This window comes from Helobdella robusta (genome assembly GCF_000326865.2).
Source record: "Helobdella robusta unplaced genomic scaffold HELROscaffold_39, whole genome shotgun sequence".
NCBI classification, from domain to species: Eukaryota; Metazoa; Annelida; class Clitellata; order Rhynchobdellida; family Glossiphoniidae; genus Helobdella; species Helobdella robusta.
In genome coordinates this window covers 61,496-86,135 of record NW_008704865.1, presented here as the reverse complement: position 1 = coordinate 86,135, position 24,640 = coordinate 61,496, and the positions used below count along the sequence as shown (strand labels likewise).

Below are 24,640 nucleotides of genomic sequence, written 5' to 3'. Positions count from 1 at the left end.
GCTTATTATATAAAAAAAACACAGTTGAAACGATTCAATTTACATTACATTACTGTTACTTTATTGCTATTTATTATTTATCAGAACTGAATAAATCGCCTGCAGATGGTAGTGGAGCCAATCCGCCAGTTATTTTAGGAAGAAGAGTCAAATCTGGCAAACTTTGAACATGTGACTTCAGCTCTTTGTGCATGGTGTCAACTTTTTCTAATCGCCTCTTGTATTCAGTTAACTTGGCTTCAGAGTCATTCAAAGCTTCTTTTTGATAAATAATAAAGTTGTGCAACATTTTGGCAATCCTTTTCCTTTCTGACATTTCATCTGCTAATCTTGAGTTATATTCAGTAAGAATCGCACAAGCTTCATCTACAGTTTTCATCAGAGCATCAGCTTCAGAGGTGTCAGATAATTTTTCAAGTAGATTGGCATCAGAAACTTCTGGAGGAAAGGCAGCAATTCTTTCACGAACGGCTGCATCGTTTGATGCACAGTTCTCTAAACTAGACAGAGCTTTGATTAATTCATCAGATGTTGGTGGCTCTTTTGGCCCATCTTGCATTTCCAACTCAATTTCTTCTCTCAGAGACAATTCAACTTTTTTTTTTTTCTTAGGCGGTTGATCAGATTTTTTTACAGCAGGGTCTGAAGATGATTTATTCAATTGTTTTGCTGTCGGTTCAACATTTTTTGCCGAATTTTGTTCAGTTGCTTTAGGTTTTTTGTCGACAGTTTTAATTTCATCTTTACTACCATGCATGTATTTTTTGATGTGGTCGACAAAATCTTTTTCGTAAATATTTCGTTCCATCCAAATATTTAGCACCCTTTCTAACGATGATTTGGATTTATCATCTAAACTTTTTACAGCTTCTTTACACGAGTCAGGCAGAACAACTTTGAAATCTCTAATGTACTCTGGACCTTTTCTTTTACTGTTCTGTATGACATCATTGGCCAGGTAGATCAAGGTGAGCTTCTTGGAACCTTTAGCTTTTTTCAATTCTTTTACCCAAATGTCAACGACGGATTTGGAATGCTTTCTGTGGTGAATAAGCCATAACGATAACGTCTGTATACTTTGTTGCGAATTATTCAATTCATCAAGTTTTTTAACCAGACCCGACTCCGAAAAACTCGCCATTTTTAATGTTTACAATAAACAAAAGATGCAAGTACAAAGAAACATTAATTTTATTACTATAGAGCATATAATAGAATAGAGCATTTTATAAATAAATCTTTTAAATATTGTATGTAAACTGTAATTAATATATTATAAATTGTAGAATTCGTTTATAAATTTTACAACGTACAAAACCGTACATTATTGTAAAGTAATATTTTACAAACTATTTTGCTGCATTTGATAATTTAATCAAGAAGGAAGAAAAAAATCGTATAGATGATAGTGTTTCATGCCAAAACGGTCGTTAAATAAAAAAAATAAACGACCACTTTATTTCTAAATCGACAATGCTGTTGTATCTTTCTTTCTTTCTTTCTTTCTTTCTTTCTCGTGCTTTATCCTTTTAGGACATTGGCGACCATCGACCTCCACAAAACCCAATCTTTAACACTTTGTAGTATTTGAAATGTGGTGATATTCAACAAATGACACTACATGATAAGGCTGTTGATACATAAATGAATCTTCTTTTATTCTTTAAAACGCAGCTATGTCAAACGCAACTCTGTCTATACTCATAATTAGACCATCGTACCACAATGACTGTACTATCCACACCACTCGAATATGGGTATAACATTATGTATGCACGTGCAAGCACCGCATCATACGCGTATGATGGCCTTTGACTTTCGGACAGACAGTATTCGAGCCAGGCCATCGCGTAATAGCCGCGCGAGACATGACACTGCTACCGACTGAGATAACTCGGTGACTCTATTTTGCAAACAGATGTAACACGTAAAAAATTGTTTAGAATTTGGCTAGAGGTGCTTAGAATCTTAAAATTTTGACAATCCCCTCTCAAACCAACGCACAAACTTTGACAAAAAATTGTTTTATATAATGTATTTCCTTTACAAAAAATTGTAGCACAATACACTACACATTGTTCAATATCTATATTTAAGAATAGCATTTACAGAATCAAAAATGGAAAATGTATATATATATATATATATATATATATATATATATATATATATATATATATATATATATATATATATGTATATAGAAGAGACCATATTTTATACAGTATTGTTTGAATTCTACCAAGTTGTTGGCATTAACCAATTTAAAGTTTGTCTTTTTAATTTTCCTTACTAGAATTGAAAAGACAAACTTTAGAATGAATAATGCCAACAATTCGGTAGCATTCATACAATAATATATATATATATATATATATATATATATATATACATATGTATATATATATATATAGTATATGTATAGTATAATACATTAAAATAGTCTAAAAAATAAACATTCAATTTTTTGCTTAGATTGGACAGTTTGTTAAACGTTAAAAATGAAGAAGGCAACGTTATAATATATGTAAAAAAACATTATTAACACTATTATTAATGCAATAACGAGTTATATTGATGAAATAAAATATAGATTATGAAATGTCATTACGAAAATAAAATGGACGTTAATGAACTTAATTAAGAAAAAAAATAAAACCAGTTAGATACGTTTTTAATGATTATAATTAGTACTACTACTAACACAAAAGCAAGCACTGTCAATCAATTAAAAAAAAAAGTTTTTCAACTCATTAAAAGCCCAATATTTCAAAAAATCTCAGAATTTCTAAATAAAAATAAAAAATTTATATATAAAACAAAATGAAATTAGGGTAAATTCAATAAAACCTAATTGACTAACGAAAATCCGGAGTTAGCAAGGCATGCATACACGCATATTTTAAAGAAAAATAAGATATATATATATATATATATATATATATATATATATATATATATATATATATATGTGCGTGCGTGTGGACAATAGATTTATGCATATAATTTCGATGGGAAATAACTTATATATTTATAAAAAATAATTTTTAAATAAAAATTTGTTGGAACAAAACTTTACGCCATTTTTGACAACCCCTTTTGGTCTCAGTTCTTAAAATGTGGAATATAAAAACTAATAAAAAAGTTCCATAACATTCGAATTCTTATATATATATAAATATATATATGTGTGTGTGTGTAAGAGTGGGTGTGTAAGTGTTTGCACGTGTCATATCAAAATCTTTAGAATGGAAAGAATAATAAAGAAGTAGCTATAAAAGTAAACTAGCTAACAGTTAAAGCTCACCAAGCAGTCATCAATTATCAATTTGTTTCAGTTGAAAAAAAAACAAATTCTAATATTAAACAAAAATAATTTTAATATGAAAAGATTACAATAGTATTTATTGACATAATTATAGCTACGACTATAATGATTATAGCTGTAGTCATCATAATCGCAATTTGGATGAAGACACTACAATTACGATCATCATTCATTTACACAGGCACGTATGCTCATTTATCAACTAGACAGCCACACACCTCTTTCCCACACACTAAAAAACACACACATATACAGACACACACACATATACAGACACATACAGACACACACACAGACACACACATCATTCCATACTAACCACCACATAGAACAAAAATTATTGCTAACACCAATTGCCTCCCATTAATCGTGCAACAGCAGATTTGATTGACTTGAATGAAGCAAATTATATTTAAACGTTCATTTTTTACGAAATTTCATCACTAAGTAACAGGAATTATGAGGAATATTGCTAAAATATACAGGTAAAGGTTTTCTTTTCTTAGTATAACGTACGTTTAAATAAAATTGCTACAAATATTGGCTAAAATATTAAATAAAAATTCATTAAAAGGATTAATAAAATCTTTATTTACAATATACATTAAAACCGTTTTATATAGAAAACATTAAGATAAATTATCATTGATTCATACACATGCACGCACACGCACAAACACACATCATACATATGCATTTTTCTGCAAACTTTCTTAGACGGAATTCTTTTTTGAACCCAACGATCCAAGATAATCTCAACCTATCATGAAAATGATTAACGTAGACGCTATAAATAATTATAATATTAAAAAAGAAAAAAACTGAATATTAAAAAATTGAAAAAAAAAATCTAAACAAAAGCTTTTGATAAATTGAAAGCAATAATGATGATATTAATAATTATATATATATATATATGTGTGTGTGTGTGTGTGTGTGTGTGTGTGTGTATGTTGTATAATTTACATATATCTACATAAAGATATAATTATTTATTACATATCATTACACAGCATATAGTACATTTACATATGTTGAGACAGGCAAATACGCAACCATCGCATGAAACTTTGTGTACAGGCGAGCTCAATGGAGATAATAATGATAGTGATGATTAGAGAGTTGATGACGACGACGACGATGATTGCCTTGACTGATGAAAAAATGCATTTGTTCATGGACGGATAGGTTGATTGATTGACTAAATTATTATTCTTTAAATGAGAGATGGTTGGTTGGTTGGTTGGAAGGTTCATTGGTTGATTGAATAACCACGAACTGAAGAAAATGAAAACATAAATACAACATGCATAGATACATAGATGTATGAATGTAAAGGACAGAAACAAATGCAATAAAAGCAAAAACTAATACAAACCGTTTCATACACCAATTTATAAAGAGCCTACCCTGCTAGCTCATTAATAAACTAACGTAATAATATATTTATTATTCAACTCTAATTAACATAATACATTATTCAAATGTAATTATCATTATCATTATTAATATTCATAAATACATATATTAATAATAGATAACACCTAACTAACGTAAAAATCACATGTATGACAAATTAAAAGCTAATAATAATAATTATTATCAATACTATTCTAATTAAAGTAGTAATAATAAGTCTATTAAATGTATTAATCATTAAATAAGCACATTAAAACATTAAATCTGAAAATTCATTACAAGATATATTGAACATTAGAATAATAAACTAATCATCCAATTAACACCGATGAAGAACAACAGAAAACGCATATTAATAAACACACCACCAATTAGCCGATCGAATTACATATAGACGATAATAATTATAACATTGAATAACTATAAGAAGATTAGCTAATTAAAATCATCACATACCTGTTACGTTACACACTATAGTATACACACGCACACACGCGCGCGCGCACACACACATACACATATATAATGTACGTGTGTATGTACGCACATATGTATGTGTGTATCATCATTCTCATTATCATCACTACTACATTATTATCGTTACTATTATTATTGTTATTACTAATATTATTACGATATTATTATTACTATTCTTAAAACTCATATCTAGCCTACACAGCTCTACTTTGTAAAATTTAATTAATTAATTTGATTAATTAATTAATTTATTTAAGAGTAAACGTTTTGTGAGCATTTTTCATGATGATAGAAAATTGTTAACAATATCGCCATAAAAAATAATAACTATTATTTTTATTATTGAAACAAAACCTCATAAGCAAATAAATAAAATAAATGACATTAAAAAAAGCACTGACTGCAATGATCAGAGGTTTAATTAAAAAAAAGACATCAATAAGATGATGAAGGTTGATTCAATAATGATGATGAAGACGACGATCATGATGAAGATGATGACGACGACAAAGATTATGACAACACCACTGACGACGATGATGACGAAGATGATGATATTGATACAGTTGAGTGGGGAGAGTGGATAGTTTCCATAAATTCTCTAAGGTTGATGAAACCTGGATTAAAACGATTATTAAATGAGTTCTGCCTGGAAAGGAATGCATCTTAGATGCAAATTGAAATTTTGACACACACTTTGTTTCGTTATATTTATTACACGAATCTTGTCACATTCGTCACCATCATTATTCTCATCATCATCACCATCATTATCTACATTATCATCATCACCATCATCATCATCGTCATCAGAGCCATACCTTGTAAACTGCCTACTCATCTCATGCACTTCCATCTCCTGACTTTTGTAGTCATTCAGTTCCTTACGTATTGCAGCCTGCAAACATTTATAACATTTACATCTTAAAGACCAAACAACAATAATAACAACACCAACGATAACAATTATAAGGCCAACAAAAAAATCTGTTTGAAAATAAGCATTAGCAGTTAAGTTATTAAGGCAGAACTTTTTGTTTTTCTCACATCTAAACATGACTCATTGAACATTAACTAAAATCCTGACAGCGTGTATGAAATTATTTATTAACGCTTCATTCGCACTCAGCGTAAGTAATATAGAATTACTGCCAACAGTACAGATTACAACGAACAAGAAACTGTAATAAACGAGAACAATTAACAACAAACGACAAACCCCACTATACAAAATGAAAGAACCATAAATTAAAACAAGAGAACAAACCACAAACAGAAGAAAAGCCAACCTTATCACGAGGTGTGAGTCTGGTCCAGGGCTTGTCTGCCCTCCTGTCGTATTCCTCGACATCAGTCACCTCAACGTAGTCGTTGAACTTTATAATTCGACGCTCCTTCAACTCGCCAACCGTCGGACGGAAACTCAACTGAAAAAAAGCGTGGCAAACAGTCATCATAATTTAGTTTTGAGAAACACGAGATTGACTGCAGAGTATTATATGGTATTGTATAATACAAGGTTGTATGGGGATCAAATTCCATGAAATGGATGAATTAACATTGAGTCAAATTTTTGTGAAGAAATCCGAAAATTTATTGCGGTTTCTTCTAAGTATATTAGTCAGTGTTATCAACGTCTTGTCATGAGTTGTTACATTAACAATTATAAACAATGTGTTAGATAAATGAAAATGAAGGAAGATAACCACGGTTGTCAGAGAATAGCGAAAATAATTATATAACTACAAAAAATTCGAACTCGTGTAGCCTCAATAAGAAATGTACTGACAAAAAACTCAACTGACCTTCCTTATCAAAGTTTTCTTAATCTCTTCACGATCTTTTTGTATTTCCTCTGGAGTTTGCCCTGATTAGATTCGAAATTATACAAATTTACAGGATTAAATCAAATTATAAAATTCTAGCTGCAGAAATTAAAAAAACTGATAGAGGGCTGGTTTAGTAAGAATAAGAGTGAAATAAGAAAGCAATGTAAAGAAAGATGTCCTCACTTAAAAGGATATGTTTCTCTTCCAGCTCTTGTGCTGTTGGTCTCTGACTCAGACGTCTGCACAAGTAACAAAGAAATATTTCAAGTAATTGTAAATTAATGAATCTACTAGAAAATAATAAAATTTAATATGAATATAGTTTAACAAAAGATATGTTGAATGAAAATACCGACCTATTTAATTGAGAGCCGATTCTCTGCCTGAGTTCGTGTCTTTCTTGTGGGGTTCGCTGTGGTATGACGTTGCAATCGTAAGGTAGGTTGGACCTGTGTCGGTCGGTTCGCTGGCTCAAAAGTTTTGCAAGGCTGTCGTTGCGCATCACTTTGGCACCCAATCCTCCTTTGATGTTCAACATTAGTTGGTTATTGAAACAATTGAAACCCTACACGCGCCCGGTTTGCATGAACGTGCATTTACAAAATTCTTTTGAAACAGTTAAGTTTGACTGTGCATGCACGCACGCGCTCCAACTTGCCAACACAGTTCAGACCCTATTTCAGAAAATTCAGAATTAATAACACCGGCCGAGTTATTGCCTGAATGACAACCCAGATCGTATGTAGAGCCCTTTAACTTTATCATGGTTCCAAAATATCAGAACAGTTGTAATGCAACAAACACGCCACAACAGATTGAAAAAAAATTATAAAAATTTGCAACCATCCACCCAAAATTTTTGGTAAGCATTAGTAGTAGCCATTGCAACGAAAAAATGCAAAATGCAAATAAAATAAGAAGAGATGGGAATAAAATATCCTCTCACTTTGCATCACGCCCCCATCATCGTCGTCGTCATCATCATCGGCTCTATTATTTCTGTACACGTTATCGTAATCATTATCAGCACCGTCATCGTCGTTTCCACCTGGATTAGACTCTTCACTTATTGTCATGCCGGCGAAATGCCTGCTGTATAATAGCAGGACAATGAATTAAACGTGACTGGTTCATGTTGAAAATTACAAATCAGAATTACAATGAAGTAGAGAAAAATTAGACATGACACCAAAACATTCATTAGTATATAGAAGCGACCGACTGACTGGCCAATCAACTAACCAGTTAGCTAGCCAATCAGCCAGATAGCCAACCATCCAACAAACAAACAAACAAACAAACAAACAGACAGACAGACAGACAGACAGACAAACAATCAATGATGTTCCAACTAATTACTAACTTGGGCACGAAAACATTCTGCGGTTTGTTGGCGAAAAAGCAATTCGGCGTTGTATTTCTTTCGTCAGTGGCAGCAAACCTGATGCCAGCACTGTTGATCCTGGTGGCTGGCTGTGGTGCATTCTGAGAAGACCTTAGAGAGCCACCTGTTCGACCTTATTTTAGGTTGTTATTTAAAAAAGAAATTAAATGACTAAAATAAACATAGAATGGTTTAAAAGCCATTAAGTCGTTACCTAATTATACACCCACACATGTATACGTACATCTCAAAAAGCTCACAGTATTTAATATTACACAACATCCTGATTTTATGACCAGTGTCACTGCAGTTCTTTTCAATCAGTTTACTCTGTGATGACATCATTGTTATTAAAACCCACATCATCATCATCATCACACATTCCTAAGCAACCTCTTTTTTAAACTGCTTTTTTTCATTTATTATCATCCTATTCCTCTAAGTCTTTCTCTTCGTAATCATCTAATTAATCATTATTCTCTTGAAATTAATCATCATAATTCTCAAATTAATCACCATAATCATCAAATTGATCATCACCATTATCACATCGTCATCAGATAAACCAGCATCACGAACAGACCAACCTGTGTTATCATCCCTGCTAGATAGATTGGAGCCACGGTGGTCGATCGATGGTGAGTTGGACCCTTCTGATAACTTTGGCAGTCGGTTGTTCTCCATCTGGTGCATCTTACCCCCTAAATTATTTCGATCCTTTCAGTTTAATTTCATAATTCTTCTTTCACGCACAGTCATAGATGTTCATTGCATTTTTGATAATTTCTCATGTTTTTAGTAATATGAATGTAACAAATAATTAGAATTGAATCTTTACAGGTTATTATATATAGAGACTAAAATTATTTTAAATAGGCTGAAAAAGACCTTTGAGAGCACTTTTGGTTGGTTTCTTTGACAAATCGGGTTCGCTGGCAGGCACTTCTTTGTATTGAGCTAATTTAGGTGACAACGAGTTTGGGTAGACTTCAGGAGATGGAATAAAGGAGGGAGTGTTGATACTGTCCCTGAATGTTGGCTGGTACATCCCCAGACCACTTCCCCCCATCGGAACTTGAGGTAAGAAGCGATCGTTTGCTTGCACACCAAATGGAGGAAGTGAGTAATCTTTCTGTATGAGCGGTGGAGCAATTCCACATGTTGCAGGCTTCCTCAGTGACCCACCCATGACCGATGCACCAGTTGTGTCTGTTGAATAAATGAAAACATTCCACCAGGTTTATTAAAATATAAATGAATTACAATGACATGATGTTATTACCATCACACCGATAAAAAGCATGATCAACGAAATTAAGCAAAGACACAAATTCAATGACATCTAAAGAAAGTGGGAGAAATTTTTCACAAAAAGCCTCACCTAAGGAAGAATTAAAATTAGCAAAACATTGAAAACTATTTAATGTACCTAAAGATGGTGATAAAACATTCTGCTGTTGTGGTTGCTGTTGATTGCTGTTCAACCTATCACGTTGTTGTTGTTGCTGTTGTTGTTGTTGGTGTTGAGGAAATGGCAACATGACAAGAACCTTCTTCTGATCAGAATTGTCAACAGGGATGTGTGGAGAGTTAGCAGGTACGTTCATTTTTGTCGTTGATGTTGGTGGTGGAGAGAGTTCGGGTTTTTCTGTTGGAGGGAATTTGTGGAGAAGATGCGTGGTGTGTGAAAAATATGTGTAGTGTGTGAAAAATATGTGTGGTGTGTGAAAAATAAGTGCGATGCGTTGATATGTTTGGTGCGCAGAGATGTGTTGTCATAAATAACAAACTAATAATTAAATCTGAAATAAAAAAGCTTGAAACAACAAGCGAGCGATTGTTAAAATAGAAGAAATTAAAAACTTTGAAAACAGCACATTTTTTTTAACTACTTCATCCCAAATTTAATTTTTGACATTAAAGTTATTCTTTTTTTTAATTAATATTCCCACAGTACTTAGCTGAAATTTAGAAAATTATTCTTTAACATTGCTTATATGTCTTTTATAATAATGATTCTAATTTATTCAAGGTTATTTCCCAGGCTATTGTATACTGAGTTTTCCGGAATTTGATTACCGAAGAATAAAAAAAGATTTGACTCACGATTATTGAAAAATTTGTTGTTGCTGTTGTTATTCTGTTGGTTAGCTGAGTAGGGTGGGCTAGCCACAACAATACCAGCATTATTAATCATCTTTTTATCATCGTCGTCGTCGTCGTCATCATCTATCTCTGTGACAGTTGGTTGGAAAATGTTGTTTTTGAATGGAGGTTGTGGGGGTGGAATTATTGTTCTGTTGTTTCCGTTACAAGTAAATCCATCTGGAAGGCTTTGATCACCTTTCTTTTTGGAGTTTTTCTTTAATTTTGATGACTTCTTTGACTTTGGTCCACCACAGCAAGCCCAGTATGAAGATGAACGAGCTGTTGTTGCCATTAGTTAGTTAAAATATTACTAAACTGAGAGGCAAAACATAATGAAAAATACAAGAGGAAAAACACTAAAATTTGTTTAAATAAATATCTTGTTTAAGAAGTGAAATGCTAATACTAACAAAAAGATAAGGCAAATAAATTGAAAAATAAATTAAACTAATAAAGTCAATGAAATGAAAATAGCAAGTGAAGCACCTAATGGGGCAAAGCTCTCATCATCTGAATCATTTAATGCTGGAATCTTTTCTTCATACCTCGTGTTGTTACCATTAGAATCTGAAAGTTTTTAAAAACAAGTCATGATTTCAATAACTTGTAAAATAATTTATCACAATTAAGTGTTTTAAATGTTTTAAAGAATTAAAGAATCATCATTTCAATTATAAAATCAGCTTGAATCTTGGTTAAACATTCATTTTAAACAATTGTTCCTGTTGATTAATTATGCATAAGCTTATAAAATAAACTATATCATTATAAATCATCAGTTCAGAGCTGTTTTCAACTTCTGAGACATCCATGAATTTAAAGACTATGATTATATAAAACCATAAAATAAATGCTTACTGTAAACTTTGACAACAAAATAAAAATAAATTTCAAAAGGAAATAATAATAATGGTGTAGAACTAAAACTAAACTAAATATAAAAAAAGATACATATAAAATAAACTTATCACATCAAAAAGATAAAAAAATTGGTTATTTCAAATATTTTTAAATGTAGAATAGGAAGAAAAATAAGTAAGACTGTAGTAGTCAAACTATTAGTCATAATGTAATTTGTAATATAATAAATAAAATAATCACTTGAATTCTGTTTCAAAGAGCTTTTACTGGATCTTCTCCAACTGAAACGTTTACTTTTACTTGAATTTCTGGACATGTCTGAATTAATATCGTTGATGAAGACAAGATTGTTGGGGTCAATTTGTTTATCTTGGCTGCTGTCAGTTTGTGATTGGTCGTTTGGGTTAGAAGTGAGGCACATTTGCTGGGGCTGGGAGGTTCTATTGTTGTTGTTAGGTACATTGTCGTAATCATCTGAAGAATTTTGACTATTCTGCATGGCTTTTAATTCTGCTGCAATAGCTAAATTTCAAGATTTGAAACAAAAAAATTATTACCAATATTAATAATAATTAATTTAAAAATTTCAATCTCAATTTCAATGTTAATGAAGAATCTACTGCGCAGTCAAAAGTAGTCATAAATAGAGTTAGTTGAAAAATAGAATAAAAATTTGATACAACCTTTACTTTGTCTGAAAGTTGAAATATTCTGATTGTTGTATTGCTGATCTTGTCCGTAATATATTTTCCGATCACCATTATTATCTGTTATTGTGGCCATTGTTTTAAAGAAAAAGTCCATAAGAAAAAGAGTGATCTATTGACTACTCAAATCAATTTTTATAATTTGACAAAAAAATTTTATAAAATAATTTTTTAAATTAATAAATTATTCAAATAAAGTTTTTTCTATAGCACATTTAGATTGATAGAAAACTAAAATTGATAAAACTATTGTGTTTTGGTAGCGATATTATGTTATGTTTTCATTCTATATTTTAAAATGTCTAACGTTGGAGGCGACGGGATGACATTAAGCGCTCTATTTGAAAAGCTCATTGAATTTAGAGAAGATTTGGAAAAATCGACTGCACCTGTTTCGTCGGATGAGGTTCAAACAAAAGTTACCAAATCTATAGAGTTATGTCATAATGGGATCCAGATGATAAACGAGTTATCCGTCTTCAGTGACAATGAGAACATTGATGAAGTGACAACGGAGGAATTGAAATATTTGCTGCTACCTGCATTTTCAGGCTACTTCAACGACAAAGTAACCACCGAGGAACGCATCGATGTGATTCGCAAAAGCAGAGAGTGTTTCATAAATTTTTTAAAATTGTGCAAATTGTATGGTCTGACAAATTACAAAATAGATATAGAAAGTAGCTTAGATGGCGGTGATGTTGGTTCAAAAAAACTGAATAAAAATCCTACAGCAGTTGACCATATAAAAGATGATTCTGCCAGAAGGAAAGAGAAGATTAATAGATATAAATTGGTGAAAAAGATGGAAACTGATTTAGAAGAACTTCATGAAGAAGTCAAAAAGGAACATGTGGATGATGAAACTAAACGAGAGTATTATCTCAAATTGATTAATAGATGGATATATATAGCAATAGATACCATAGAAAGCATAGACAATGAGATGCCACTTTTAGAACACATGAAAAAATTAAAATCTACCTCTTTAAACAAATCAGAACCATCAAGAGAACCATGTGATGGTCATGATTGTCACAAACATTCAAAACAAAAATTTCAACCTTTCATCATCACAAAAGATAACTTTCAAAAGCAAGTATTTGGTTTAGGCTACCCCAGTATTCCCACTGTTTCGGTGGATGAATTTTATGATCAAAGAGTTCAGGAAGGTTTGTTCCCCAATGCTGCTGCCACAGCCAAAAAAGTTAAACCTGATGAAGAAGCTGAAGAACTGAAAAGGTGTTCACATAAATTTACTTTCAAATTGCCATGTGACTTAATTTCAAGTCTTTTTCTGCTTAAACCTAATTGTGCTGTCAACATTTTATGATTATTCTAAAATGTGCTCTCATCCAAAAAAGTTTTTAGATTGTGTGTTGCAAAGATTAAGTCAATAAACTAAAGCTCAGTTATCTCAGGTCATCTCATCTCTTTACTGTATGTACACCCATATGCTTTGTTATTTGTTTGCTATCTTTTTGTCACTTTTTTGAAATTTATGTAATTCACCTGTCTTAGCATTTAAGTTTAGGTTATATTCTCATTTTGTGTAAATTAATTTAGATTGACAGGCAAATCATAAATATCAAATTCTTTTCATCGTAGCAATGCATTAACTATTAACTATGTAGTCAACCTCTTTTGCAAGTTAACATTGTCCTATTTTTGGGCAGGAGTAAAATCTGTCAGCCAGGTAATAGTGAATTTTTACTTTGGATGAAATATCATTTTTGAAATATTTCTCAAACATTCCCCAGATTGTAAACAAAATTAATTCAGCCAGAATATATAAATGTTGTTCACATTTGTTTTTTTGCTCTTTTTAGGGAAAAAGAAGCCACACAAAAGGATAAAAATGAAGATGATGAGGAAGCATTGAGTAGAGCGAGAAGATGGGATGAGTACAGGGATGATCATAGAAGGGGATGGGGTAACATGCACAATAAAGGATAATTAATTAATTTTTTTAGTCGTTTTTTATAATTTTTTCTTTTTTCAAATTATATCAAATTTGTTTTTTACCGTTTTAAGTTATGTAAAATAGAATAAAGTTAAGAAATTGAATAAAATCTAAAAACAATGCTAAAAAATATTGACACGTTTAATATTATATGATCTCTATTCATGTAAATTCTCTGTTTCTTAAAATTATAGGTGCTAAAAGAATCCATAAATAAATTAGCAGGTTCATCCAGCTGCTAGCTATTTTCACCCAGACTGCAGGTACTGTGTGCATGCTTGGAGCATTAGGCCTTGAAAAATTAAGTGAAATGAGTTTTGAATAAACAGGATGCATTAAGAATGGATTGAGTTGCATTAATAACTATAAAATAATTATTTATAAAATAATTTAATAATTTAAGACTTTAAAATGTTTAAAAAAAATTCTGATTAATCACCCTCCTTAACTTTTTGAAAGATAAAATAGTTGTAAAATTGCAGTCACAGGTTGAAAAATATTATGCATGACACCATTCTCACCTTTTTTCTAAATAGTATTGAAATGTTTACAAAGACTCACGTGAACCAATGTGTGAGAGTCATCATGAGGAAGAGGACAGAAAGTAGGAACATGAAATGGAAAAAGCTGTAATTATATTTGCATCCTTCCTTCTCGTCATCAACCACCTTCTGACCTCCCTTCTCTGAATCTTTCGTCTGCTCAGAATCTTTCAAAATGATAATATTTTTGTGAAAATATGATGTAACTTTTGAATTAAATCAATAAAAAAACGACATGAATGATTTTGAACCTGAAACAACTGCATCAGCTCTTGTTGATATGCCTCTAACCGTGTCTATGGCATCACTGCTTGCATCTGATATTCTGAATTGGATTTTTTAATTATATGTTTTTACTTTCAACTCATGCATGTCTCATATGAGCAACAAGTTGAAACTGATGATGAGTTATTGCTGTTATTGTATTTAATAATAATGATTGATTGAGATCAACCTACACATGATAAAGAATTTAAAAATTACTGATAAATAATCTTTTGGCAATGAATTGATCATTACAACTGACAAACCCTGCATATAGAATGCAAAAGAGTAAAATGACGAGTGGGACAATGACATCATAACTAAAAGTTTCAAATGTACATGTCTCCAAATTAACAGTAGTTGAATTTGATCCATCTGGCATTTGTAAGCACTTGCTTAGGGGGTTGCACGTTGGAGCTGATGTCGCCAATAATTATTAATTTTATGATTTATTTTGGTTATTAATAACGATTATTTATTGAAACAAAATTATGTTAATAATTTCATGACGCGAAGAAGGTATGTGATATAAATTATATCAATCTTCTAATGATCATCACTAATGACAAAAGAAATGGAGTTCATGAAAAAACTTAAGAATCATTACACATCGCACAGAATTCTTTCACTCAAGCATCTGCTCAAATAGATATGGATACAAAATTATTAGTGGTAGCAGTATTCCGTGTCAAAACTCCGGTCAAAAGGCAATGAATAATATCAAAGCGTTAAAAATAAAAGTAGTATAAAGAGCATGCAAGCCTAACAAAATTAAATTATGATGAATAAACGTACAAACGGTGAAGCAGGAAGTTAAATTACGTTAAATTAACATGTCACCCAAGTCTAAAATGAACTTACAACTGGCCATTGATGTCCAGGTGATGTACATTGTGTACAAACTGACAACTGATGACTGAAGGAGGCCAGAGTGAGGATTGTCTAAATAAGTTGCGAATTACAAATTATATAGAAAAAAACTTCATGAAATCATAGTGAATGGAAAAATTTCATTGAAGCACCGCTTGTATGGCGATGCTCGAAACATAATAGAGATCAGTATCATAGAAATTGATGTCTGTGCAGCATGTCAGCCAGAAAAATCAAGCAAAGAACAATTTAAAAAGTATTCACAGAAATATGAAATGATGAATATTAAAAATGATTTTCATTAAAATAAACTAACATTTTTTAACTTTTGGTAACACAGATATAACGGACACAATCACACAGAGAATCAAGTTGAATGAGATGAAGAATTTATGGAGGTCACAATCTCCTGCCGCATAAAAGATAAACAGCACGACACAAACGCCTATAAACATGAAGTAAAATAAAAATGAAAATGCTATGATTCCATAGAACCAAAATTTTTGGTCGGTGTTTTCGTATCTTTGCACCCAATTTATTGTCCATCCGTAAGCAAAATCAACAATCAAGACCATTTGTATGATGTAAAATAAGAAGGATCCAATGGCTCCAATTATCATAAAGCCAAATTCAAAATTGGGAGCATGGATGAAGAAGGATCCAACTATTAATCCAACTAAGATGATGAATTTAAAAAACCAGAACCTTTTAAAAATTAAAAAAGCGAAAACATTGTTGAATAAATAAAATCATATCACCTTACTATTGTTATTTTTGAAAAAAGATTTTTGCAGAAAACCTTAAAGAAAATTTTAAATAAGAAGAAATATTTAGTAACATGAAATTAAATAAAAAATTGTAAATGAACATGGCGAGTGAATATGTCTCTAACCCGTTCTGAATGTAAGCCCTGTAATCATTTGATGATTTTACCTTTATCATGAGTATCACGAAGCCAAAGAAGAAGAGTGACATGCCAAAGCACATCCTGTAAACAGCTGGGAATCCAACAACATTCTTCACACCAGCTGTTATATCATTGCATTTGCTCACTGGCTGAGTTGGAATGTACAAAGATGCTGACTTGCAGAATGATTCAAACTGTGTAAATAGGAAAAAAAACATGAAAGATTGAATTGGTTAAACATTACTAGAATACCAGGCAACAGCTGTGTTATTAAAATTTTGTGAAAACCTGTAAATATCACTTGTAAATGATTTCATACAATTAGTATTTTAACTATTGCGGCTCCATATAAGAGGAAATATATATTATGAGATAGCGTAATAAGTCAGTTTTGATTTTTTGGCGCAATTAAACATGGTTTAATACTTTTATAATAAGTTCAATAGCAAGTAATATATACTCAAACCTTGCTAAGTGATTCGGTAACAGCTGGAGCCATAAAAATGCATGTTACAATGATTCCAATGACTAAGTACACTAGATAGGTGATCCTGGCGGATAATGATGTGGTGCAAGCTGGTACGCCAGAACAACAAAGTCGACAACTTCCCCTGAAACAGCACGACAAAATCTGCAAGTGTATTAGTACGACGATCAGAGAAATAAACACAATTCCAAGATAATGTCGTTCAACATTATTTTTCGTTGATCTCGTTTAATGAAATCTATTTAAAATTTTTTTGTTCAAATACATTTTATAATTATTCGTCAGTACGCGATTGATTAATTGTAGATATGTGCAACAAGGTGACAAACAAAATACTTCATAATAAAATAATGTAAATGATAAATAACCCACTAACCCACACAACATTGCACATTATGTTTTTTTAATTAAAACTGATTTATTATTTGTTTCATATTCATATAAAATTTAGTGAGTAAATAACTAAATATAAATTGATACTTTGTTGAAGTGCAGTACAGATAGTTTAATTCATTACTTGACTTATAAGAATGTAGTTATTAAGAATAATTTAGCACAAATTGTTAGTAGAAGTCTCTTGTAAGAAACCCATCAAATTAAGAAGCCATTATAATTCATTTCATTGCCCACCTGGTGATTTAATATAGGTAGTAGTGCATTTCGATCTATTATTCAGCTGTTCTCTTTACACGCCTCTGAACGTGTTTCTCGTGTTATGTTGTGCATTCTATATGAACTTGAACAGTGATTGCGTGGAATACAAAAAGCGTTTGATTTGGATTGTATAATAAACTTTAAGACGTACGTAGTACAACTTTTAGCATATAGAGTAACTGAAAAAAAGCAGAAAACATACTAAAACATCAACTAAGTTGATAATTAACTTAATCAATTTAGCATTGAAATGTATTTACGCTGTAATTTATGTTTTATTGATCATTTGGGCTTTGGCTGGTTGATAAGCTCACCAGTTTCAAAATATTTTTCTTGTTCTAAATTTGGTGTTTATGTTTATTATGTTCTATGTAAACAGCTGTACAATATAAAATAAATTTATTTTGTGCGAGTGATGTAAAATGCCAAAAGATAAAAAAACGAACAAACGCTTTCTGAATAAAGTAAGTTTAATTAAATTCGTGAAGTTGTTGTTTCTTTATTCAGTTTTATATTTTCTTAAATCGGCAGCCGTACTCGAAAAAAGCCCTACCCGATAACACTACTGCTACTAGCGAACCAGCCAAAAGTAGTGAACGTATTTATCGCCGACGAAACGCCGTGGCCAATTTATTGGACGATCCCCAGGTGGCCGCCAATCTATCGTCCGTCGTTCTCGTTCATAACCTTTCCGAGTTGGATTGCAAGGAAGCTGGTTTATCATATTTCTTCCATTTTATTTTTATTAGTTTTTATTATTTTATTTCGATGTTCTTTTATATTAAAAATTTTGAAATATCTGGCTCTGGCAAAAGTTGATCGTCAGATATTAAAAACTTAACCGTTAAGTAAAACATTTCCGTTAAAAAATTCATCCTTCATCGAAGTTATTGATTTGCTACCATGATATTTCTTATTAGATACTGAAACAAAGTTGAAGAAATTGGAAAATTCAGATAAAGAAAGTTTGGAAACATTTCCATCAGCGAAGAAAGAAGATACAAAAGACAACACTTAAATACAAACATAATTGATACATTTACAAATTAAATTTGTATTAGCAAGAGTATTTTATTAAAATAGTAAAACAACAAAACTGCTTTCATTGTGAACGTCTTTATTCTAAACTTCTTAATTGATCGTTAGTGTGTAATGTTGTTTTATAATCCTGTAAGATCTTTATACCCGTGATGGTTTTAATGACCTATAATCTTTGACAATGAGATAGTGTTTTGATGAATAGTGCTAAAACATTCCATAAGGATGTGATATATATAGCCTGATTTTAGATACCACTGATGCTGATGACAAAAAGTCATTACGTACGTAACTGGGGACGCGGTATAATATTCGTACCCATTTTGGATTGATTCTACGTATCGAAAAACCTGGTAGGTTTGTGTTGAATCGAAATCTGTGTCCGTTTGTCTTAAAACGACATCACAGTTCCTTGATCATTTGTCATTTAGAGTTTATATATTTTGATCCATCGTTTGTTTGGTGGAAAGCCGTATGTTCAAAGTTTTAAGCTTTCCTATGTTTCCGGTCTTGCGTGAAAAGAATGAAAAGGTTATAAAGTTTTTTAGTTGATTGTCGAGGATGAATTGAACGAGGAGGGCCTACATAGTTATCATGGGTATTCGATTTATTGAAATACGCATGCTAAAACTAAGCCAGAGCTCTTTGTCTTCTCAAGTACCTAATCCTTGTCAAATAAGTTCGAGTTACTGATTGAGTGCGTACGGTGTTTATGATTCCAGATTTTACACAGACACAAACATGCAGATGATATTTCATTACTGTGTGATATACTTGCGCTATTGTTATTGCTAACCAGCCGTAATGCTAAATGTTTATATGCGTGCTATTTAGTATGTTTATATATTTATATATAAATACAATGTAAATATGCAACTTATATACGTATAAGTCTATATAAGTATATATGTGTTATGTGTTATTAGTGTAATATATATATATATATATATATATATATATATATATATATTATTAAATGTAAAGTGAGCATTAGCGGTTTTATTCGTTTAGTAAGAATCGAACTCTGTAATCTTCATTGTTCAGAAAATAATTGTCACACAAGTTAGTAGAAGTACATGCCGTTTTGTGTTTGTGTATGTGTATGTGCATGATGATGTGGCAGATGCTCTGCTTTTTTAGCAACTGATGATTAAAAGAATAATTTAAATTATTATTGTAAAATTAACTAACTTAATATTTGTATAAAAAATGTTGCTTGGATTCCATCATTCTTACTGTTTGTTTAAAGAAACGTTTTGTTAATTTTAAATAAACTCCGTCAAAGAAAATTGCTTTCAACTTTTCAAGCTTTTTCTTTTAGTCATATATCTAAATATGCGTTGATTAGAACATACTTTACTTTATAAACCGGTAAATTCATTAAATTTTAATAACTTTTCAATATACATTCTACTTTTTAATTGTCGCAGCATACTACAGCCAAAGTAACTACAACTACATACAAATCTTTCGCCACATATACAAACTTCAATAAGTTCATCGGAATACATTGGCAGTTGCTGCCAACGAAACCGAATAATTTAATACCTAACCAAATACATTAAAAAAGTCGCATCAACAACATCTCGTTAATTTCAACAACATTGCATTAACAATGCCAATATCAACAACAACTTAACGACAGCAATACCTACCTACCTAACAACATTTACTTCTGCAACATAGTCATATTTCAACAGAAAGTGCAAACAAATTGACAGAAAAAAGAAATATACCATATCAACAACACTAGCTCATGTTATTGGTCATCACAACTAACACCAAACGATGTCTTCCCTTATCAACAGCATCATCAACACTAAATCTAATATGAATAACAACAACAAATACAACAACAACAACGTTAACAATAAAAACAATACCAACAACAATACCAATAGCATCATTGACAGCAACAATGCTAATAATCATTCCGAGAAGAATAATATTAAAAACAACGACAACAACAACCACATTGACAACAACCACGCTGATAAAAATGCTTCAGTGTATAGTAAAGATATTTCGAATGCCATCAAAATTGCATCTGACACCATAAACAACAACATCAACAACAACAACAACCACATAATTAAAAACCACAGCAACAACAAGAACAGCGTGGACGACAACTACACCGGCTACCCATCAAACTCCCTACAAAGAATGAACCTTGACATCCAGGGCAAGCTGGACATGGCATTGATGGAGTTTCGGGAGATGAGGAAGCAAAGGGATGATGCTCTCGTCACGGTCAAGAATTTGCAGAGAGAAAGGTTAAGAGATGGACGCTCTTTTTATATTTATGATGATGGTGATAATTTTGGTGAAGACGATGATGTGATAACATACGATGGTCATGATGGTAATGTGGTAGCATTGATGAAAAAGATGATGATGATATATTAACAATGATGTTGTAGCGAGGGCGATGATGAAGGCGATGATGATGAAGATGAACATGTTCACAATGACTACATATAATGAAAATGGTACAACGATGTTGAGAGTAGTAAAACAGTAATGTGATGACAAAGACAATGGTGATTAAGATAATGGATGTGATACAGAGTTAAGGATGTATAATAACAATCCCGAAACAAAAGCGATAACAAATAAAATGATGATAAAAAAAATGTGATTAAAATGTTGATGTACAAATTATTGAAAGCACACATGCACACGCACACATACACACGCAAACACTGTTTTTATTATTTGTTAAATTTAATTTAAAACTTGAAAAGTTGAAATTCGATATTTATAAAAGTATTTATTTCTCAAGGAAATAGGCAAGTCTATTATTATCATTATTATTATCGTTATTATTATTATTTATTATTACTACTACTGATAATAATAATAATTATTATTATTAATAATTAATCCGCCCACAGATCTCTGAACGGATGGAATAGTATAATGAAGGGTGCAGTTAGTGAGAACGGACATGCCCTTGATGACGATGATCATGATGACCGAGATGATGACCGCGACGAAAACAACGCCAGCAATGTAAGTAGTGCCTATATGCTATAATGGTAATAACGACAATAATAAACAATTATTAAAGATAATAATGATTTGGTATTTTCAAAAATTTTTGTATTTACGATCATCAAAATGAGTGGATGTACGTACAGACAATAGACTTGAACAGACTTGAAGAAAGAGCTCGCATATCCTCATTCACAGTTATAAAAACTCACAGAGATACAAACACACACAAACACACACACATTCGAACACACACATAGAAATACACAAACAGACATAATAATTAAGCCCCAAAGTAAACTAGTCTCCATATTACCATAAACAGCATATAAACAGCATGTCTCATGGAATACATAACTAATTATGCAATTAATTAAACAATCAATTATATTAATAATTATACTGCTCATATGAGTCAACAATACACAAACACACACATACACATATACACACATACAATGACACACACACACACAAACACACACACACACATACAAACACACGCGCACACACATATTTAGAATGGAGAGCCGGAATATGCATTGGAGCTGTTCAATGTGATTCTTAATCAAGTATGATGCAATGATGAGGATGATGTTGAAGACGACGACGACGATGATGATGATAAATAAAATTAAAATTCTAATGATGATGATGTCGATGATGACGATAATGATGAAAATGAAACGGGAATTGGATGATTGATGACAGTGCGAATGGTAAGCTCTGTGAATTTTAAACTCAACTAATAATAATAATAAAATTATTATTATTATTAACTTATTATTATTACTGACATTATTTAAAGTCACCATTATCATCGTCATCATCTTCATCCTCATCGTTACCATCCTCATCATCACCATCCTCATCATCACCACTATCATCATCATCATTATCATCATTACCATCACCATCCTCCTCCTCCTCCTTATCATCATCATCACCATCCTCATCATCCTCCTCATCATCAAACTCAATCCAGTATAATTCAGATGGAATGTTTGGATTGAGGATAAAAAAAGACCAGACACCCTCTCTTCTAGCTTATCATCATCTCCATCCAAATAATCCTACTCTCTCTGATTTCTCTCCACATCTCTCTACATCCCCTTCTTCTCATCATCTTGTCATCTCCCACGTGGAAAAAAATGGTCCAGCTGATGGAAAGATTATGTTAGTGATGGTGAGGATAGTGACTGTAATAGGGATACTGATTACGATGATTATCATCATCATCGCCATCATTGCCATCACCATCATCATCATCCTCGTCGTCATCATCATCATCGCCATCATCATCATCGTCATCGTCATCATCATATTCAGGGTAGGTGACGGATTAGTGAGAATAAACAGCACGCCAGCGGGTGAAATGGACGGAACTAGAGCTCAATCTCTCTTGATGCAAGCAGGAGCCTCTGTAAACCTGGTAGGTGATAAAGTGTAACATTACCTAATGTAATGTGACGTATGCAAAAATGTATTGTAATGGGATGTGTGAATGTAATGTGATCTGATGTAATGAAACCCAATGTCTTGTGATGTTATTTGATGCAATATCAGAGCTTGATTAGAAATGGGACAGACGTCAACAAAAAAATGACTCCCGCAAAAAAAAATGGCCTCTACACAAAAATATTAAAGTATTGTATTTATCGTAACGCCATTAATAACCAAAAACATCATCGTCGTCGTCATCATCGTCATTTTCATCATCATCATCTTCTTTTTCATCATCATCATCTTCTTCTTCTTCATCATCATCATCATAACTAGACTATCAGTCGTCTGGTTCCTCTTCCCGCCAAAAAAACGCCCGACAACCCGTTTAGGATCAGCTTGCTAAAGAAGAATAAAAATGACGGTTGGTCGTTGTGATAATGGTAATAATAATAGTAATAATAATAATAATATATTAATACTATTTAAAATATATTAAAATTTTCATTATATTAATGATAATGTTGTTGTTTATTAATATTTTTCTTGTTCTCAATAATGTTGCTCGGTTAAGTGGACAACTTTACGTATCTTTGTTATCTTTACGTGGTCATCCTTCCGGTTAGATTCGCTTCGTCATCTAACTTTGTTGGAAATGGAAAAGATGCCGTCATGATGTTATTTATACCTACTGCAACTATTGTTAAGTTATTATTGGTTTGATCAATAAACGAATTGTGAATTATTGTTGATGTTATTGTTGTTGTTGTGGTTGTTGTTTTGTTGTTGTTGTTATTTATTTTTTTTACCAATTCGTTATGTCGTCTTTGAGTAAATGTAGATTTAAGTTTAAAATAATTATATAGCGCTAATTTTGTTTAGACAGGTTCATATTGAGATGAGTCATTAAGTTGGTTATAAAGTCAATGATGTCCTTATTAGTTTCAGTCTGTTGTTGTATTCTGTTTAAATTCTATCACTGAAATTATTTAAATGTTCGTTGATGTTTCTAATGGTAATAATTTTTACGTTTTTTTATGACACCATTGTTGAATGGATGAATGGATGGATGGATGGATGAATGAATGAGTGAATGAATGAATGAATGAATGAATAAATGAATGAATGAATGAATGGATGAAACTGTTTTGGTTAAAATGTAATTAAGTTCCAATGTAATGCATTAAATAGATAAGTACCATCGTAAAACAATTGAATGAAGTTTAAAAATTTGCTCCTTATTGAGATGTATGCCTTTTCTAGTGTTTTGAATTCTCTATATTGACGTTTGGATGTTTATCTTCTCTCTCTCTCTCTCTCTC

At 31.6% G+C, this 24,640-nt stretch overlaps 6 protein-coding genes across 6 annotated transcripts in view; 3 read left to right on the top strand and 3 right to left on the bottom strand.

Moving 5' to 3' along the window:
* Positions 1 to 73: 73 nt before the first annotated feature.
* On the bottom strand, positions 74 to 1,141 carry HELRODRAFT_84234 (hypothetical protein; the record flags this gene model as incomplete). Its single annotated transcript, XM_009024013.1, has 2 exons — positions 74 to 565; positions 635 to 1,141. The coding sequence occupies 2 exons, from the start codon at positions 1,139 to 1,141 to the stop codon at positions 74 to 76; spliced, it is 999 nt and encodes a 332-aa protein (XP_009022261.1).
* Positions 1,142 to 6,041: 4,900 nt separating this feature from the next.
* Positions 6,042 to 7,318, bottom strand: HELRODRAFT_136611 (hypothetical protein; the record flags this gene model as incomplete). The annotated part of the gene is made up of 4 exons (XM_009024034.1): positions 6,042 to 6,122; positions 6,514 to 6,651; positions 7,030 to 7,091; positions 7,237 to 7,318. Coding segments are annotated over 4 exons (363 nt in total), but the record flags the coding sequence as incomplete, so codon positions are not given.
* A 5,133-nt stretch (positions 7,319 to 12,451) lies between these two features.
* On the top strand, positions 12,452 to 14,109 carry HELRODRAFT_84128 (hypothetical protein; the record flags this gene model as incomplete). Its single annotated transcript, XM_009024002.1, has 2 exons — positions 12,452 to 13,360; positions 13,936 to 14,109. The coding sequence occupies 2 exons, from the start codon at positions 12,452 to 12,454 to the stop codon at positions 14,107 to 14,109; spliced, it is 1,083 nt and encodes a 360-aa protein (XP_009022250.1).
* A 169-nt stretch (positions 14,110 to 14,278) lies between these two features.
* Positions 14,279 to 17,580, bottom strand: HELRODRAFT_176657 (hypothetical protein; the record flags this gene model as incomplete). Its single annotated transcript, XM_009024033.1, has 9 exons — positions 14,279 to 14,408; positions 14,678 to 14,825; positions 14,910 to 14,983; positions 15,189 to 15,339; positions 15,784 to 15,864; positions 16,109 to 16,497; positions 16,685 to 16,893; positions 17,166 to 17,330; positions 17,563 to 17,580. 9 exons carry the CDS (start codon positions 17,578 to 17,580, stop codon positions 14,279 to 14,281), a joined length of 1,365 nt encoding a protein of 454 aa, XP_009022281.1.
* Positions 17,581 to 18,262: 682 nt separating this feature from the next.
* On the top strand, positions 18,263 to 18,858 carry HELRODRAFT_176656 (hypothetical protein; the record flags this gene model as incomplete). Its single annotated transcript, XM_009024032.1, has 3 exons — positions 18,263 to 18,304; positions 18,372 to 18,555; positions 18,761 to 18,858. 3 exons carry the CDS (start codon positions 18,263 to 18,265, stop codon positions 18,856 to 18,858), a joined length of 324 nt encoding a protein of 107 aa, XP_009022280.1.
* A 1,808-nt stretch (positions 18,859 to 20,666) lies between these two features.
* The window catches only part of HELRODRAFT_176655 (hypothetical protein), a gene marked incomplete at both ends in the record, with an annotated part of 15,527 nt that continues 11,553 nt past the window's right edge, over positions 20,667 to 24,640 (top strand). The window contains 5 exons of the mRNA XM_009024031.1: positions 20,667 to 21,154; positions 21,776 to 21,893; positions 22,861 to 23,051; positions 23,205 to 23,307; positions 23,655 to 23,742. Of these exons, the coding sequence (XP_009022279.1) occupies positions 20,667 to 21,154; positions 21,776 to 21,893; positions 22,861 to 23,051; positions 23,205 to 23,307; positions 23,655 to 23,742 (988 nt within the window). The remainder of the gene's footprint in view (positions 21,155 to 21,775; positions 21,894 to 22,860; positions 23,052 to 23,204; positions 23,308 to 23,654; positions 23,743 to 24,640) is intronic.